General features: G+C 38.2%; 1 protein-coding gene across 1 annotated transcript in view; it reads right to left on the bottom strand.

Annotated features, from left to right (window-relative positions):
• The window catches only part of LOC116272845 (gamma-aminobutyric acid receptor subunit alpha-5-like), a 34660-nt gene extending 15453 nt beyond the window's left edge, over positions 1 to 19207 (bottom strand). Inside the window, exon 1 of the mRNA XM_031661677.1 lies at positions 19060 to 19207. Within this exon, the coding sequence (XP_031517537.1) occupies positions 19060 to 19192 (133 nt within the window). The 5' untranslated portion in view covers positions 19193 to 19207. The remainder of the gene's footprint in view (positions 1 to 19059) is intronic.
• Between the last annotated feature and the right edge of the window lie 352 nt (positions 19208 to 19559).

Raw genomic sequence — 19559 nt, forward strand, 5'->3', positions numbered from 1 at the left:
ACTCTCATCACTGCGCCACAGTAAGACCTTGCAGAATCACATAGGGTTATGGCCATGACTGGCCTGACGGAGAGAGTCAGAGACCATGTTGTTACTGTTTATGAACTTAATGGGCCCAGATCAGGAAAAAAGAAAAAGAACTGTCGCTCTGCCAGCAGAAAAGACTGTCTGCCTTGCAGACAGCAGTGAGAAGCAAGGCAGGAGGCCAGCAATGTTTAGGAAGAAATCCTTCATGTAACAATTGCTTACCCCTCCCTCATTCGCCAATTGGCTTTTTTACCTTCAATTCACCAGCTCCTTCCAATTATTTCCAATTTCCTCATGGAAAGCAGTATTTCCCAAGTCATCTGATCTTAAAATCGAGCGGCTGTCTTTGAATTACATCCCTCTTTTCCCCTCTACATCCACTTTTCATATCTGGCCACCACCCTGCTCTCTGCTCCCTCACTTCTAAAGACTTCACGGGAATTCCCAGCTTTTGGTTTCAGCTCCACAAATAGTGATTTTTGCATATTCTTCCTCTGCTTCAACAAACATCACTCACCCTGCCTGCTACTTTTTCTTTTTTAAGTTCCGGGATACATGTGCAGGATGTGCATGTTTGTTACAAAGGTACACGCGTGCCATGGTGGTTTGCTGCATCTATCAACCCATCACCTAGGTATTAAGCCCAGCATTCATTAGCTAATTTTCCTGATGCTTTCCCTCCCCACACTACCCTGCCACAGGCCTCAATGTGTGTTATTCCCCACCCTGTGTCCATCTGTTCTCATTGTTTAGCTCCCACTTATAAGTGAGAACATGCAGTGTTTAATTTTCTGTTCCTGTGTTAGTTTGCTGAGGATGATGGTTTCAGCAAAGGACATGATCTTGTTCCTTTTTATGGCTGCACAGTATTCCATGGTGTATATGTACCACGTTTTCCTTATCCAGTCTATCATTGATGGGCATTTGGGTTGATTCCATGTCTTTGCTATTGTGAATAGTGCTGCAGTGAACATATATATGCATGTATCTTTATAATAGAATGATTTATATTCCTTTGTATATACCCAGTTATGGGATTGCTGGGTCAAATGGTATTTCTAGTTCTAGGTCTTTGAGGAATCACCATACTGTCTTCCACAATGGCTGAACTAATTTACCTTCCCACCAACAGTGTAAAAGCGTTCCTGTTTCTCCACAGTCTCGCCAGCATCTGTTGTTTCTTGACTTTGTAATAGTCGCCATTCTGACTGGTGTGAGATGGTATCTCATCGTGGTTTTAATTTGCATTTCACTAATGATCAGTGATGTTAAGCTTTTTTCATGTTTGTTGGCTGCATGAATGTCTTCTTCTGAGAATTATCTGTTCCTGTCCTTTGCCCACTTTTTAATGGGGTTGTTTTTTCCTTGTAAATTTGTTTAAGTTCCTTGTAGATTCTGGATATTAGACAATTGTCAGATGGAGAGCTTGCAAAAATGTTCTCCCATTCTGTAGGCTGTCTGTTCACACTGATAATAGTGTCTTTTGCTGTGCAGAAGCTATTTAGTTTAATTAGATCCCATTTGTCAATTTTTGCATTTTTTGAAACTGCTTTTGACATTTTTGTCATAAAATCTTTGCCCATGCCTACATCCTGACTAGCATTGCCTAGATTTTCTTCTAGGGTTTTTATAGTTTTGAGTTTTACATTTAAGTCTGTAATCCATCTTGATTTGATTTTTGTATAAGGTGTAAGGGAGGGGTCCACTCTCAATTTTCTGCATATCCTGCCTGCTACTTTGACTCTTTCATAGTTAAGACCCTTCCTGTTTGAGTGGTAATGCTACCCTGTCATTTCCCCAGATGAGGCTTCTCTTCTGTTTCAATACCTTAACAACTGATTGGTGGTCATTTGTGTTTTGTTCTGTTTTCCGTTATACCTCTTTCTATTCCAGTCCTACCAGGTTCAGCTCAAAGCATGGTCCTCATAATAAATATTCCCATCTATGAATTCCAAATGGTTTCAACTGCACAAAGGCATTTAACCCAATTTTCCAAATGTGCCCATAATGAGCTCCTTGGAAACAGACCATGGTTCACGCTTCTGTGATCCTCACTGTACCTAGCTGAGTGCTGAATGCTTAACACACCTGCTATAGAATGAATGTTTGTGTCTTTCACAAAATTCTTATGTTAAAATCTAATCCTAAATGGGATTGGTCGTAAGAGCCTTTGGGAGGTGATTAGGTCATGAAGGGGGAGATCTCATAAAAGAGGTCTCAGAGAGACCCCCCACTCCTACCACCATGTGAGGGCACATGAGAACATGGCTGCCTGTGAACCAGGAAGCAGACTCTGATCAGACATCAAATCTGCTAGCACCTTGGTCTTGAACTTCTCAGCCTGCAGAACTGTGAGAAACACGTTCCTGTTATGTATGAGTTACCCAACATTTGGTATTCTGTTATAGCAGCCTGAATGAACACAGATAGAAGTTGGCAGCCGGGCACGGTGGCTAGCACCTGTAATCCCAGCACTCTGGGAGGCCACGGTGATCACTTGAGGTCAGGAGTTCGAGACCAGCCTGGCCAAGATGGTGAAACCCCGTTTCTACCAAAAAAATACAAAAATTAGCTTGGCATTGTGGCAGGTGCCTGTAATCCCAGCTACTTGGGAGGCTGAGGCAGGAGAATTGCTTGAACCTGGGAGGTGTAGGTTGCAGTGAGCCAAGATCATGCCGCCGCACTCCAGCCTGAGCAACAGAGTGAGAATCTGTCTCAAAAAAAAGAAGAAGGAAAGAAAAAGAAATTGGCACCAAGAGTGGGGTGCTGCTATAACAAATACCTCGAAATATGGAAGTGGCCTTGGGACCAGGTTATGGGTAGAGGCTGGAAGAGATGTGTGCTCGAAGAAGCCTACATTTTCATGAATGGACTGTTTACAGCAACTCTGGTGAGGGCCCAGAAAGAAAAGAGGAGAGTTGTAGAGAAAGTCTCCATTTTCTTTGAGAATATCTAAGCAATCCTGAGCAGAATGTTGGTTGGAATATGGACAGTAAAGGTCATTCCAATGAGGTCTCAGATAAAAAACGAGAAACATGTTACTGGAAGCTGGAGGACAGGTGATCCTCGTTACCAAGTGGCAGAGAGCTTGACTGCACCATGTTCATGTTCTGTTCACAGTTTTTGTGGAAGGTGAAACTGGGAGTAATGAAGTTGAAAATTGGCTGAGGAAATACGCTAAACAAAGTGTTGAAGTGGCCTGTTTCTCTAATAGTTTATTGCAAAATGGGAGAAGAGGGAAATGACTTAAAGATGGAATTGTTAGTTAAGAAGGAAGCAGGCCAGGCATGGTGGCTCACGCCTGTAATCCCAGCACTTTGGGAGGCCTAGGCGGGCGGATCACCTCAGGTCAGGAGTTTGTGACCAGCTTGGCCAATATGGTGAAACCCCTTCTCTACTAAAAATGCAAAAATTAGCCAGGCATGGTGGTGGGCACCTGTAATCTCAGCTACTCGGGAGGCTGAAGCAGGAGAATCGCTTGAACCTGGGAGGTGGAGGTTGCAGTGATCGTGCCATTGCACTCCAGCCGGGGTCACAAGAGTGAAACTCTGTCTCAAAAAACAACAACAACAAAAGACAAAAAAAAAAGAAGGAAGCAGAATTTAAAGATTTGGGAAATGTTCAACCTATCTAGTTTGAAAGGAATGAGAAAGCCTGTTTGGGAGAGAATACCAGGGGTGGGGTGTGGCCAAAGGACCATTTAACAAAGACATTCATTAGTCAGCTATCCCAACAGAAGCCAGGAGCTGCTGTGCAAGACAATGGGAGAAGGCAAAGGAGGGATGCTGGTACCTGCAGGACGAGAGGCACCCTGCCCTGCCCTGGTGTGCACTGCCTTACCTCTTGGGCTCCGCTCCCTGCTCTCCAGCACCACACTCCTCAGCCACCCCAGCAGGGGTTCTTGGGGACCCTGGTGTGGTGCGGGCTGCACTCAACAGAGCAGAGGGGGCACGATGGCCTCCACCTAGATGTCAAAGCACCGAGGTTCCAAGCACAGCCATTAGAACCCCAGTCCCAGAGAGCTGTGGAGCACAGGCACAGGCACAAGCTGCTACAGGGGCAGGGGATCCCCAAAGTCATGCAGCCCAATCCTTGCCTGGCAAAAGTGCTGGGACACAGCTGCTGCCCCAGTGTGACTGGAAGATAGGGACCTCTTTCCCCATGGGTCTGCAGGGCAGAGCGTGGGCCAAGGAGGGCTATTCTCAAGTTTTAAGGTCTGATGGAACTTGTCCTGCTGGGTTCTGGTCTTTCTCTGCACCTCTCCCTCCCCTCTTCCTTCTCACTTCTTCCTTTTGGAATGGGAATGTCTATCCTCTGCCTGCCCCCATTGTATTTGGAAGCATACAACTCGTCTGGTCACAGTTTCACAGCTTGAAAAGAACTCTGCCCAAAGATAAATCGTACTTTGGGTCTCACCCATATCTGGTTTAGATGACATTCAGCTAAGATTTTGGGCTTTAGACTTTTGGATTGAAACCATGTGAGAAGAGCATGAATGTTGGGTGTCCAAGGGAAGAATGTGATAGACTAAATAACTGTGTCCCCCCAAAATTCATATGTTGAAACCCTCAGCTGCAAGATGATGGCATTAGCAGGTGGGGCATTTGGAGGTGATTAGTTTATAAGGATGGAGCCCTCATGAATGGGATTAATGCCCTTATAAAAGATGCCCCTGGGAACTCCACCATGTGAGGGCACAGTGAGATGGTGCTGTCTTACCCAGGAAGCAGGCCCTCACCAGACACTGAAACTGTTGGCAACTTGATCCAAAACCTCCCAGCCTCTGGAACTGTGAGAAGTAAGTTTCTGGTGTTTTTAAGTCCCTCAATTTATGGTATTCTGTTATAACAGCCAGACCAAACTAAAGCAACACTCAGAGTACCTCTTAGATGGTAACTGTCTTAGTCTGCTTGGGTGCCTTCTCATTGTCCTCACAAGGCAGAAGGGACGGGAGAGCTCTCTGGGCCTCTTTTATAAAAGCACTAATCCCACACAGGAGGACCCCACCCTCACGTCCTAATCACCTTGTAAGGGCCACACTTCTTCCTACACTGGGGATTGGGTTTCAACACATGATTTGGGGAGGAGACAAACATTCAGATTCCAGTGACAACCAAGGGTAACTAGCACATCAACGTGATTGTTGAAACAATCTAAATTCAGACACCACACAGTTCAAACTTCAGTGTGTTTCTATAAGTGTTGAGACTGTAACATGTTCACACGAGGCACTCAGAAACCTGAGTTCTGGGTCATCCACGCTCATCTGAGTCAGTAGAAACTGGGGATGATGAATGCAACAGCAGGCACAATTCATGTGTCTGAATGGAATAGCAGCTCACTCCAGTGAGATTCACCCCTCATTTCCTGAAATCCTCTCCACTGGAGAACTACCAAAGAAGCTTCCAGTTCTAATTTAGTATGTATTTTCGTGAATCCAGATGTCATCTCATGACTTAAGCTAATATTTAATGAATCACTCCACAAATAAAATGAATGACATAGTCTAAATAGATTCTCTTCCTAAATAGTCTTGTCGTGTTTAAGTATTTGCTTCCAAATGGACACCATGCCATTATCTTTAAGGAATTTCCTTATGGACTGAGAAACATCCTTTTGTAAGCTGAGACTAATTTCAAGACTTGCTGGCATTCTTGAGCGTAGAGATAGCAATAACAGAAATGTCTGTTAATTCAGCTCTGCATTAGAGAAACCGGAGCACGTGGCTCATTAGAATAATGACACATATTGCGTTCCTTTGTCTCCTAATAGCAGAGAACTGTTGAATTGAGTAATTTGAAACTCATTATACTATCACATTTAGCCTCTGCATGCTCAGATGCCAATGGTATAAGTGAACAAGTTGGCCAAGCATCTATTTTTAGTAAATCGAAAAGATGAAAGACAAGAAAGAAAAAATCTTTGTTGAATAGCAATTCTTCTCTTAGAATTATCATGTACTGAGTTGAAATCATATAACTGAGGGAAGGTGAAGTGTGTACAGTTTTCTAGCTCTTGGTCAACAGTATACACACAATACATGACATATGAATAAAATCATTCTTATTGTTTTTCATAGTAATAATATTAACAGTAAATATAAATGAATTATCAACCTCTGAAGCAAATCAAATCAATCTTAAGAGCAGGCAGACAGGCCGGGCACAGTGGTGCAAACCTGAAATCCCAGCACTTTGAGAGGCCAAGGTGGGTAGATCACGAGGTCAGGAGTTCAAGACCAGGCTGCCCAACATAGTGAAAACTTGACTCTACTAAAAATACAAACAAACGAACAAAAAATTAGCTGGGCATGGTGGCGGGCACCTGTAATCCCAGCTAGTTGGGAGGCTGAGGCAGGAGAATCCCTTGAACCCGGGAAGGAGAGGCTGCAGTGAGCGGAGATCACGCCACTGCACTCCAGCCAGGGTGATAGTGTGAGACTCCGTCTCAAAAAAGAAAAAAAAGTAGCAGGCAGATAAAAATAAATTTGACATAAGAGTTCAAAATTCCTACTGAGTGCAAGAAACACTTCCATTGGTTTTATTTCTTATATATAATATAAATCTTATTTTATGTGATTGAATATAGAAAGTGAAGAGTTCTCATTCAATGAGTATTTTAACTTTGAGTGTGATAAATGATTTAACTGCAGTTGGTTCGTTGTTAAATATGATAATTTAGGAAATAATCAGGTCATCACGTAGTTTTTCTTTACCAAAACTTACTTTTGTGCTACCTGCCCTGCTCACCATGAGCATTACATCTGGGTATCACGCTGACTTGAACTTAACCAATGATCAAAAAGATAATCATCTTTGACTTTGAGTGTTTTGTTTTTGATCACATCAAAAGCATAATTTTCATATACAAAGAGTGGCATAATTTCAAGTTGTACAACTCCACTTCCTCTGAGGATGTAAACAAGTAATTTTCTTTCAAAGACATCAATCAGTGATTCCCAAATGAAAGGCCTCAGGGATCTTCAGAGGTCCTTTGTTCCAAGTAATGACGTTCCCAGCCACCCAATGGGAGCAAATGATTTCAATAAATCCCAGAGATAGTCCCTTTCCATTATACTGGTCCCCTCAAATAAATGTATATCTTAATCTCTGTATACATTTAAAGATCATAGTTTGAAAAAGTTGAATTATTTCCATCTAACCTAACTTTTGGCTCATCACGTATACTTCATCTCCTAATTCCAAAACTCTCTTTGTAATGATGGAAGTAATATAAAACGAAATTCTTGAAATCAAAACAGCTTCCGCGTCCAGGAATGGCAGAACGCCTGCATTTAGGTAACATCCATTATCTCTGGATGTCAGATTAAAAACTATTCCCTGAAAACCCGGAGAGACGCAAAGACAAGCAGAAACGGACGGGAGTTGCCACTTAGACGAAGGAACGGCTTTTCACTTAAGACGCTGTGGGTCAGCGCTGTAAGGCAGCTGATGCTCAGATAGGACCCCTCCGTCTCCCTAGCGTGAAGAACCTAAAAAAGAGGCTGGAACTATCAAAGCAGCAGCTGGAGAGTGAGGTGCAAAATCCTAGAAGGGAAAGAGCCACAAGGGAGGCCCACAGTGATGTATACAGATGTACACAATCTCTCCCCCGATCTCTGACTCGCCTCTCAGTTATGCATATGCACGCGGGGAGCATAAGCCTCTAGGAGCCCAACTCCAGAGCAAGAACCACCTGCGTTTCAGGGCTTACCTGCCACAGGAAAGACAGAGCTGGGAGTTCACACTCAGCCAAGTTAACTGGCTTAAAAACAAATAAATAAAATGAACACTTTAAATTTAACAGAATCCAGAGCCTGTGCAATGTAACAATAAAATATCCAGGAGACAACTCAAAATTATTATACTTAAAAGAAAAAGGAAAAAAGGACCTATGCTGAAGAGAAAATGCAATCAGTGCAGACTAATCCCAACAGGATTCAGATGATGGATTTAGCATATGAGAATTTCAAAGTAGCGATTATAAATATGCTTGAGAATACAAAAGAGAATATGTAATGCTTTATAATAAAAAATTGCTGTAATAAAAAACTAACAGTAAATCCTAGTAGAGAAATTGAAACTTTAAAAGAATCCAATACAAATTCTAAACCTGATACATATTATATACTGAATAATGAATTTACTGTTTAGGCTTAAGAGCAGATTGGAAATGACTGAAGAAAGAGTCAGTGAACTTGAGGCACTAAATATAAATTATCCAATATAAAAAATAGAGAGGGAAGACAATGGTTAAAAACATGAACACACCCCTAGTGACCTATAGGATTACACCAAAAGGAACAGTACATGTGATTAGAACCTCACATAAAAAAGAGAAAGAAGATGAGACAGAAAAAAAAAATATTAGAAGAAATAATGGTCAAAATGCCTCAAATTTGGTGAAAGACAAATTTAGAGTCAAGAGGCTCAGTAAACCACAAGAAGTATAAATTAAAATGAAAACAAAATCTAGGGGGATTGCCACTTTCAGAAAGATGAAAATGCATTTTCCTCTACTCCTCCCACTAAAAATAAATATCATATTTTATATTTATAAATAAAAGTGCATATTATATATAAAATAAATGTAGGAAAAATCTGAATGGTAGAAAGAAGCAGGCAGATAGGCCTTGGGACCAAAGGGATGGCCCAGTGGTGGCTGTTTGGTTTTCTTCCTGTCTTACACATCCCAGGTTTGGAAGCTAAAGAAACTGGCAACTTGGAAACACCAATGGGCCAGACAAACGAAAACTGACGCCTGTGTGATCTAACCACAGGACCAGAAAGGGTGCAACCTAGTAGGACAAGAAACTTTTAGACACTGACCAATGTACTCCAACCAAGCATCCCAGAAAAAAATGTGGCCCTACTCCATTCCAGGCCAGCAAATGCTGAACAGACAGCTAAGACTCCTGCCCTCACCAGGGGCCCGACCCACTGATGGAGTGACACCAGAGAAGGCCACATAGTAAGGGGCCAGGACACTCATTCCTGCCAAGCTGCAGTGAGGCCCATCCCATCCCCCAGTGATAATAAAAGCCATGTGGGAAGCCTGGAGTTTCATCTAAACCAGTAGGTGCAACTCCCTCCTGCTTTTTATGCCTTTTATGGGAATCATGACAAAGGATTAGTAGATGTTCCAAATTTTCTCCACCGCTTGGCAGTAATGAGGCCATGCATATGGCGTCAGTGGAAGCTGTGGGAAAGTTGAAGTCACCCCAGCTCCTCTCATCTAGGGAAGTATCAGTCGAGGCCTAGCATGGATCTGGAAGTCCTGTACACACCAGCATTAACAAGGAACCCCAGGCACTCTTGGGTCAATAGAGGCTAAGCTGGAACCTGATTTCTGCCCTGACCCAGTGATAATGAGGCTGTACCGCACCTTCCCCTGACAAAACAGTGAGAAAAAAAAAAAAAAAAAAGCCTTGTATTATAACATACAGAATAACCAGGTTATGATAGAAAATTATTCGTCAAACCAAGAGTGAGGGAGATCAAACTGAATAAAAATAAATCAATGGATGCCAAAGCAGAGATGACAGAGATGTCAGAATTACTGGGCAAAGGCGTTTTTAAAGCAACCATTGTAAAATGATGCAACGACCAAGTACAAACATGCTTGCAACAAACTTTTAAAAAACTGAAAGTCTCAACACAGAAACAGAAGCTACAGGAAAAAAAAAAGGAAGTTTCAGTATTAAAAAATAAAATATCCATGATAAAAACTTCCTTAGAGGAACAAAATAAGATGGAGGGGAAAAAGGAAAAAATCAGAGAATTGAAGAGAGAACAACAGAAATTGTCCAATCTGTAAAACAGAAAGAAAATAGATGAAATGAAAAGGTCCTCAAGTACTTGTGAGAGTATAACAAAAGAGCTAAGATCCATGCCTTGGAGGTCAGGGAAGAACAGAAATAGGCTGGGCCAGAAAGAGTGTTCAAATAATTAATTCATAAAACTTCCCAAACTTGACCGAAACCTACAGAAACAAACAAGCACACCAGAAAGGTTACTGGTGTAGACCAATAAACCTATAAATATCATATGCCTACACCAATAAACATCATAGTCAAACTTCTGAACACTAAAAACAAAGAAAAAACAAGTCTTTAAGGTAACAAGGCAGAAATGAGACCTTACCTATAAAGAAAAAAAGATCTGAAAGACAGCAGATTTCTCATCAGAAACCTGGAGAAGGAAGTGGCACATTTTTCAAGTGCCAAAAGAACTGTCAAAGCTTAATCCTATATCCAGTGAAATATCCTTCAGTAATCAAGGGCGGAAGTCAAGACATGCTTAGATGAATAAAAACTAAGACAATTTATTGCCAGCACACCTACCCTGAAATAATGGCTAGAGAAAGTTTGCTTAACAGAAAGATAACCATAAAAGAATGAATCTTGGAACACTGAGAAGGAAAAAAGAACACAGTAAGTAAAAATATGGATAAACATAATAAAACTTCCTTTGTCTATTGAGTTTTCAAAATTAAGTTTGAAAGTTCAAGCAAAAATTGCAACAGTCTCTGATGTGGTTCAAGATGTATGTAGAGGAAATGTTTAAGGCAACTGTGTTAGGATTAGGGAAAGGTAAAGGGATGTAAAGGGAGGTAAGGTTTTCATATTTCACTTGAACTGGCAAAATGAGTATACAGTAGACAGCGATAAATTTTGTATATATAAAGTAATGCTGGCCAGGCACAGTGGCTCATGCCTATAATCCGAGAACTTTGGGAAGCTGAGTCTAGAGGACTGCATGAGGCAAAGAGTTTGAGGCTGCAGTGTGCTATGATCACCCCACTGCACTCCAGTCTGGGCAACAAAGCAAGACCCTGTCTCTTTAATTAACTAATCAATTAATTAACACCTAGAAGAACCACTGAAAAAGCTATACAGCAATGTGCACATGATAACATTATAAATAAATCAAAATGGAATAGTAAAAAATGTCCACAGTAAGACAGACAAAAGAAAACAAAGAAATAAAAACACAGAAAAAGCAGAAAGCCAAAGAAATGGCAGATTTAAGCCTTAACATTTCAATAGTTACATTAAATATACAGAGTGTAAATATATCAATTAAAAGAGAAAGTAAATTTAAAAATCTGAGCTATGCTATTTATAAGAAATTCACTTTTTATATAATGATATATAGAGGCTGAAAGTAAAAACATGAAAAAATATTTATCATTCAAATATTAATCAAAAGAAAGCAAGACTGGCCACATTGAATTGAGTTATATGGAATTCAAAGCAAAGAAAAATTTCCAGAGACAGAGAGAAATATTAAATAGTAGACACCAACAATTGTATATGTGTATGCACCAAATAACACAGCTAAAAACTATGTGTAACAAAAATTGATTAACTTGAAAGTGGAAATAGACAAACAGACAATTACAGCTAAAGATTTCAGTGCCCCTTTCTTAAGAACTGATCCATAACAATGAGACAGAATCATCAAGGATAGAGGTGAACTCAGCGCCATCATAATCATGATAATCTAATCAAAATTTGTAGACAATCCACCCAGCAACCACAAGCTACACATACTTTTCAAATGTTCACAGAATAAATATCAGGTAGGCCATATTGTGCATAAAACAATCCTCAAAAATTTAAAAGAATTGTAGTGATACAGAGGGCATTCTCTTGATATGGTGGAATTAAACTAGAAGTCAATGACAGAAAGATAACAGAAAAATCTACAAACAGTTGGAAACTAAATAACATATATCTAAACAATATGCGGGTCAAAGGGAAAGTCTTAAGGGAAATTTCGAAATACATTTATGAAAGGAAAATACAACGACTAAAAATTCGAGCAAAACAGTTAAGGCAGTGCTATAGAAACATTTATAGCATTAAATGCATAGATTAGAAGAGAAAAAATCTCAAATCAATAACCTAAGTTCCCACCTTAAGAATCTACAAAAAAGAAATGCGAACTAAATGCAAAGTAAGCAAGAGAAAGAAAATAAAAAGATGAAAGCAGAAATCAGTGAAATAAAAAATAGAAAAGCAATAGAGAAATCAATGAAACAAAAAGCTACAAATAATAAGAAGATCAATAAAACTGACAAACCTCTATCAATCTTGCTGAGAGAGTAACACAAATTACCAGCGTCAGAAATAAGAGATAACACTACAGACACTGCAGACATCAAGACAGTAATACAACAACTATGAACAACTCTACACAAATTTAATATAACTTAGATAAAATGAACCAATTTCCCAGAAAACACAATTTACCCAAACTCACCTAATAAGAGGTACCCAATTCAAACAGTCTTAAACACTTAGAAAATTTAAAGCATAAATATCTCCCTAAACAGTTACCTTCAAGCCCTGGTGGTTTCAATGAAGAATTGTAACAAATATCTTAAATAATCAACACCTATTCTATACAGTATTTTCTAGAAAATAAAATAGGTGGGAATACTTTCCACTTTATGAAGCCAAGATTACCCTGGCGCCAAAACAAAAGATATTATAAAAAATATATATATATGCAAAAACTCATTTACAAAATATTATCAAATTGAATTCAACAATACATAAAAATAATTATATGTGATAACCAAATAAAGTTTATTCCAGAGCTGCAAGGCAGAATGTAACCCACCATTTAACTGGCTAAAGAAAACTCACATGACTATATGACCTGATGCAGAAAACACGGAAAGACAGCTTTTCTGAGGGCTGTCTGAGGAACTGGTTTCAGTCTTGCTTGTCTCTGAGTGCTAGTGGGATCCAGCATACCCTAGATGCCTAGGAGCTGCTTAGAATAAAGGAAGTGAGTTTGACCAGCGCCAAGGTTGGAGAGGCCCCCAGAATCTCTGGCAAAGGTGGACTGGTGAAGGTCTTTCCCTGTACAATGCCAGTTTGTGAAACTGGGAGAGGTGAACGTTTTATTTAATGTGCACACCAAATACAGAATATAAAGAAATGAGGAACAGTGATATATGTTCAATAAAATGAAACAAGACGAATCTTCAGAAACTGATCCTAATGAAATGGAGTTATATAATTCACCTGACAAGAATTTAAAATAACCACTATAAAGATACTTACTGAAAACAATATATGAGCAAAGTGAATTTTCAATAAAAAGCAAATATTTTTAAATTACCAGAAAGAAATCATGGAGCTAAAGAATACAATAACAGAACTGAAAAATTCCTCAGAGGGATTCAACAGCAGACTAGATCAAGTAGAAGGAAAGATCAATTAATTTAAAGATAAGTCAGCGGAAATTATTCAGTCAGAGGAGCAAAAAGAAGAACGAAAAAGAGAAAAGAAAGCTTAAGAGACTTATGGGACACCATCAAGTGACTAATAAGTATACTGAGTTTTAAAAGGAGAAGAGAGAGAGAAAGAACAACAACAACAACAACAAAGCTTATTTAAAGAAATAATGGCCGAAAATTTCCAAGTCTGGGAAAGGAAATAGAGAAACAGATCTGGGAAGTACAGAGGATTCCAAATAAGGCAAACCCAGAGAAATCCACACCAAGACACATTATAAACACATTGTCAAAAGTCAAAGACAAAGAATTTTCAAAGCTGCCAGAGAGAAGCCACTTGTTATAAATAGTCATGTCATAAGATTATGAGTGGATTTCGTTCATCAGAAATCTTGCAGGACAGTAGAGAATGATAGAACATATTCAAAGTGCTGAAAAAAGGTATACCTGGAAGAACTCTCCTTCAAAAATGAAGGCAAGACAAAAACTTTTCCAGAAAAACAAAAGCAGAAAGTACACATCGCCACTAGACCTGACTTGCAAGAAATACTAAAGAGAGCTTTCTCAAGTTAAAAGAATGCTAAATGGCAACACAATAGCATAAGAAAGTATAAAACTTGTTGGGAAAGGTAAATACACAGATAAATAAAGAATACTGTATTGTTGTAACAATGATGAATAAGTCACTATTAATTCTCATATAAAAGTCAAAAGGCAAAAGTATTAGAAATAATTATAACTAAAAATGTTAATGATGCACAATATAAATGGATGTAAATAAGTGTGTGGGAAATAGTAGTGAATGTGTAGTCTTTATATGTGATTGAAGTTCAGATATTATCATAAGATAGACTGTTACACGTTTAAGATGTTTTTTTTTTTTGAGATTGAGTCTTGCTCTGTCGCTGAGGCTGGAGTGCAGTGGTGCGATCTTGGCTCACTGCAAGCTCCACCTCCCACGTTCACGCCATTTTCCTGCCTCAGCTTCCCGAGTAGCTGGGACTACAGGTGCTTGCCACCACGCCTGTCTAATTTTTTTTCTATATTTCTAGTCGAAATGGGGTTTCACTGTTAGCCAGGATGGTCTCAATCTCCTGACCTCGTGATCTGCTCGCCTCAGCCTCCCAAAGTGCTGGGATTACAGGCGTGAACTGCCACACTCAGCCATGTTTAAGAAATTTTATGTAAGCTACACAGTAACCACAAAGTTAATAACTATAGAAGTTACAGAAAAGAAGAGAAAGGAATCAAAGCATATCAATACAAAAAAAAAAAATTAATGAAGCACAAAGACAGCAGGAGAGTTAAAGAGGAGCAATAGAAATAAAAGACAAATAGAAACAATTACCAAAATGGCAATAGTGAATCCTTCCCAATCAGTATTTACTTTAAATGTAAATGAATTAAACTCCTCAATCAAAAGACACAAGAGAGTTTGAATGGATAAGAAAACAAGATCCAACTCTGTTTTTTGTGGTTTTTTTCTTTCTTTCTTGAGACAGGGTGTCACACTATTGCCCAGGTTGGAGTGCAGTGGGGTAAATATTGCTCACCTCAGCCTCTGCCTCCTAGGTTCAGGTGAGCCTTCTACCTCCACCTCCCAAGTAGCTGTGACTACAGGCATGCACCACCATGTCCAGCTAATTTAAAACTTTTTTTTTTTTTTTTTTTTTTTTTTGTAGAGATGGTGTTTTCTCACATTGCCCAGGCTGGTCTTGAACTCCTGGGCTCAAGCGATCCACTCACCTCGGCCTCCCAAAGTACTGGGATTACACAACTCTACTCTGTCTACAAGAAACTCACAGTAGATTTAAGGACACACATAGACTGAAAATGAAGGGATGGAAAAGGATATCTCATGACAAAGGGCCATGAAAAGAGAGCAGGGGTGGCTATATTTACATAAGGCAAGATAAATTTAGGTTAAAAACTGTCACAAGAGATAAGAACAATATATAATGATAAAAAGATTGATTCACCAGAGAGATATAACAATCATAAGTAAATATGCACCCAACGTAAGAACAACTGAAAATATAATGCGAACATTGACGGGACTGAAGGGAGAAATAGCAGTGCAATAATAGTAGGAGATTTCAATACCTCTCTCTCAGTTATGGATAGAAAAACCAGACAGAACATCAACAAAGAGGTACAGTGGGCTGGAACAACATCAGACATACACAAAACACTTTAACTGCAGCAGAATACACATTCTTCTAAAGCACACACAGAACGTTCACATTTTATGTCACAAAACAAATGTAATAAATTTAAGAAGACAGAAATTTCCTACCACTATGGAATGAAACCAGAAATCAACAGCAGAAGAAAAACTAGAAAATTCATACATATGTGGAAATTTAACAACACATATTTGTACAACTAATGGGCCAAAGAAGAAATCAAAGGGGAACTTAGAAGATATCTTGAAACAGACAAAAACTGAAAATGCAGCATATCAAAACTTATGGGATATAAGAAAAGCAGCACCAACAGGGAAATTTATAAACAACTCCTCAAGGAATTAGAAAATGAAGCACAAACTAAGTCTGAATGTAGTAGAAGGAGGAAAATAATAATTGGAGCAGAAATAAATGAAGTAGGGAATATAAAAACAATAAAAAAGAATCAGAGAATCAGCAAAGAGTTTGTCCCTTGAAAAAAAAATAAAATTGACAAACTTTTATGTAAACTAAGAAAAAAGAAAAGTCAAATAAATAAATTAGAAATAAAAGGAGACATTGCAACTGATGCCACAGAAATGAAAAGATTTGTAAAAGACAACAATGAACAATTATATGCCAATAAAATGGATAATCTAGAAGAAATGGGTAAATTCCTAGATACATACAATCTACTAAGACTGAATCACGAAGAAATAGGAAGTCTAAATAGATCAATAACTAGTAAGGAAGTTGAATCTATAATCAAAACCTCCCAACAAAGAAAAGCCCAGGACCAGATAGTTCACTAGTGAATTCTACCAAACATTTAAGGAAGAATTTAATCCAATCCTTCTCAAATTCTTCAAAACAACTAAAGAGGAACAAAACTCACACTCATGAGTCCTGCATTACTCTTATATGAAAAGCAGTCAAAAATATTCCAAGAAAAGAAAACAAGAGGCCAATGTCCTTGATGAATATAGATGCCAACTTCCTCAATAAAGTCTCAACAAACTGAATTCAACAATACATTAAGAGGTTTATATCAAGTGGAATTTATCTCTGGGATGCAAAGAAAGTCCAACACATGAAAATCAATTAATGTAATACATTACAATTAAGAGAATGAAGAACAAAATGTAATACAATTAAGAGAATGAAGAACAAAAATCATTTGATCATCTCAGTAGATGCAGAAAAAGTGTTTGACAAAATTCCACACCCTTTCATTATAAAAATTCTTGGTACACAAGGAATAGCAAAAAATCACCTCAATATGATAAATGCCACATATGAAAATCTCACAGTGAATTGCATACTCAATGGTGGAAAACTGAAAACTTTTTCTCTAGCATCAGGACAAGGCAAAGATGCCCACCCACCATTACCACCTCTATTCAGTATAATACTTTAGAACCTATCCAGGACGATTCAACAAAAAAAGGAACTAAAAGACATACAAATCATAAAGGAAGAAGTGAAACTCTCCCTATCTATAGATTACATGATCTTACATACAGAAAACCCTAAAAACTCCACCAAAAGACTGTTAGAATTAGTCAATAAATTCATTAAAGTTGCACAATACAAAATCAACATCAAAAATCAGTGCCATTTCTATATATTAACAATGAAGTATCTGAACAAGAAATTAGAAAAACAATCCCACTTAAAACAGCATGAAATAGAACAAAATAATTAATGAACTTAACCAAGGAGTTGAAAAATCTGTACAATGAAAACTACAAAATAGTGATGAAATAAATTAAAGAAAACACAAACAAATGGAAATACACCACTCATTCATGGATTAAAAACTTAATGTTATTAAAATGTCCACACTCCCCAAGTGATTTGTAGATTCAATACAATGCCCATCAAAATTCCAGCAGCAGTTTTTATAGAAATAGAAAAAACAATGTTTAAAATCATATGAAATAACAAAAATCCCCAAATATCCAAAACAATCTTGGGAAAAAAAGACAGCTGGAGGCATTCCAAAATATGTTACAAAGCTACAGCAATTAAAACAGTATGGCATGGGCATACAGACAGACATAGAGACCAATGGAACAAAATAGAAGGTCCAGAAATCAATCCATGCATACACAGTCAACTGATCTTTGACAAGAGTGCCAAGAATACAAAAATGAGGAAAAAATAGTCTCTTCAACAAGTGATGTTTCTTTTTAAAGAGGAAGGGAAAAATAACTGAAACAATAAGTGTAAAAAAATTAATACTTGGAGAAATAAATATTTCAGAAATATTTTTAAACATTCTAATTTTCACAGTAAGGAAAATGGATTACATTTTCCAGTAAGGCATAGAACTTTTCAACTTGTATATATAATGAAACAGGAAACAGAAAAAAAAAAGGATAGAAGATATCCCAGGCAAGAATTAAAGAAACTAGTGTGGCAATATTAATATTAGACAAAATTTAGTTGCATAGGCATTACATGTTCAAAGAGAGATGATTTATAGTGATAAGACATGCATCCTGTCAAGAAGCTATAAATATAATGAACTTTTATAGTAATGATGATGATGGGCATTTATTGAACACTTTAACTGGTGTTACTCTGCCAGTTTCAAACATATTACAACAGCTCTCGTCTATTTTATGAGAGCTTAATGAGGAGAGAGGCTCAGAGACTCTAATTAACTTGCCCACAGTTACTCAGCAGAGGAGTGAGAGAGCCAGGATTCAAACCCATAGTTTCCATGCTTCATCTCAACGAGAACATTGTGCTTTCAAAGTGAAAACTTCATATAGCATGTGCGCAAGTGAAGAGTAAAAAGAAAGATGGAAACTAGATCAATTTCAAGTCTGCTCCAAATATCTCACATGTGGGGATGATGCTGAAACAATAAGTGTAACAAAATTTAACATCTGGAGAAATAAATATTTCAAGAATATTTTAAAACATTCTAATTGTCACAGTAAAGAAAATAGATTACATTTTCCCATAAGACACAGAACTTTTCAACTGTCTCAACTGTCAATTCCTCTGTCTGGAATGGCTGGAATCCAGGAATTCCTATTAGAATTGTGTAAGTATATATCTATAGTAATGTGATACAGATAATTTGTTTATTTGTTCAAGCAACACAAATTTCCTAAAATGCTGAGCGTTCTGGGTGAGCACTGACTATGAACATGACAGATGAGGCTGTTACTCTTATGAAACTTTCTAGAAGAAGTGAGTCAACACAGCGATGATTACAGCACAATAAAAAATATCACTGGCTGGGTACTGGGTACTGGTCACCATTGACGAGGTGACCTGTAGTCTGAGATGCAAAAACAAAAAAGAACTGCCTACTGGAGATCTGAGGAGAAACACCCCCAGAGGGGCACATCCCAGATTGTTCAGTGATGTCACTGGCATTGTCATAGTTTATCCTAATCTGTGATGTGTGGCAGGTGTTAATGACCCCATTTTACAAACAAGAAAGCTAGTCTGGGGAGAGCAAAACACTCTCCAGGCTTCTTAAACAGACTGCATCCTACTGTGCTTATGTATATGCAGAACCTAAATTCCTCTGAATAAATGTGGAATTGATCCCCAAAATATATGTCCAAGGCTCTTACTTGTGAAAATAACTTACAGCTGCCAAATTTCAGAGGGCAAGCGTGCGCATCCATCGGGAAGTCCTCAAGCTGCATGGGGCACTCGGCAGAGATGGTCAAGCTAAAAAATAAAAGATCAAGACCTTTCAATGACTCTCTCACTCTAGCCATTCACTGAGCCACCATCATGTCCCAGAAAGCCATATTAAGTACTTTTAAAATGTAATGTCTTTTATGAGATTATCTGAACTACCCCACCAAATTACATAAGTTTGTGTTGTAGGTGAGTATCATTCAGAAATAAGGCTTAAATCAAATCTACTCAGCAGTTCAGTGGCTTAGGGTGTGTGTCTATACATACATTACTGCCTGTAAAACAATTTAAGATGCCTTTAAAAGTTATTTATTCCTTGTTTCCTATCCCTTATTGAGCATTATCATAAAGCTTTCCTTGACAGAACTGAAAACATACGCATTTGCTAAAATGGCTTATAAGCTCAAAAAATATAAATGTAGAATAAATGCACATATATTTGTA

The sequence above is a fragment of the Papio anubis genome, unplaced genomic scaffold (assembly GCF_008728515.1).
Source record: "Papio anubis isolate 15944 unplaced genomic scaffold, Panubis1.0 scaffold225, whole genome shotgun sequence".
Lineage (NCBI taxonomy): Eukaryota > Metazoa > Chordata > Mammalia > Primates > Cercopithecidae > Papio > Papio anubis.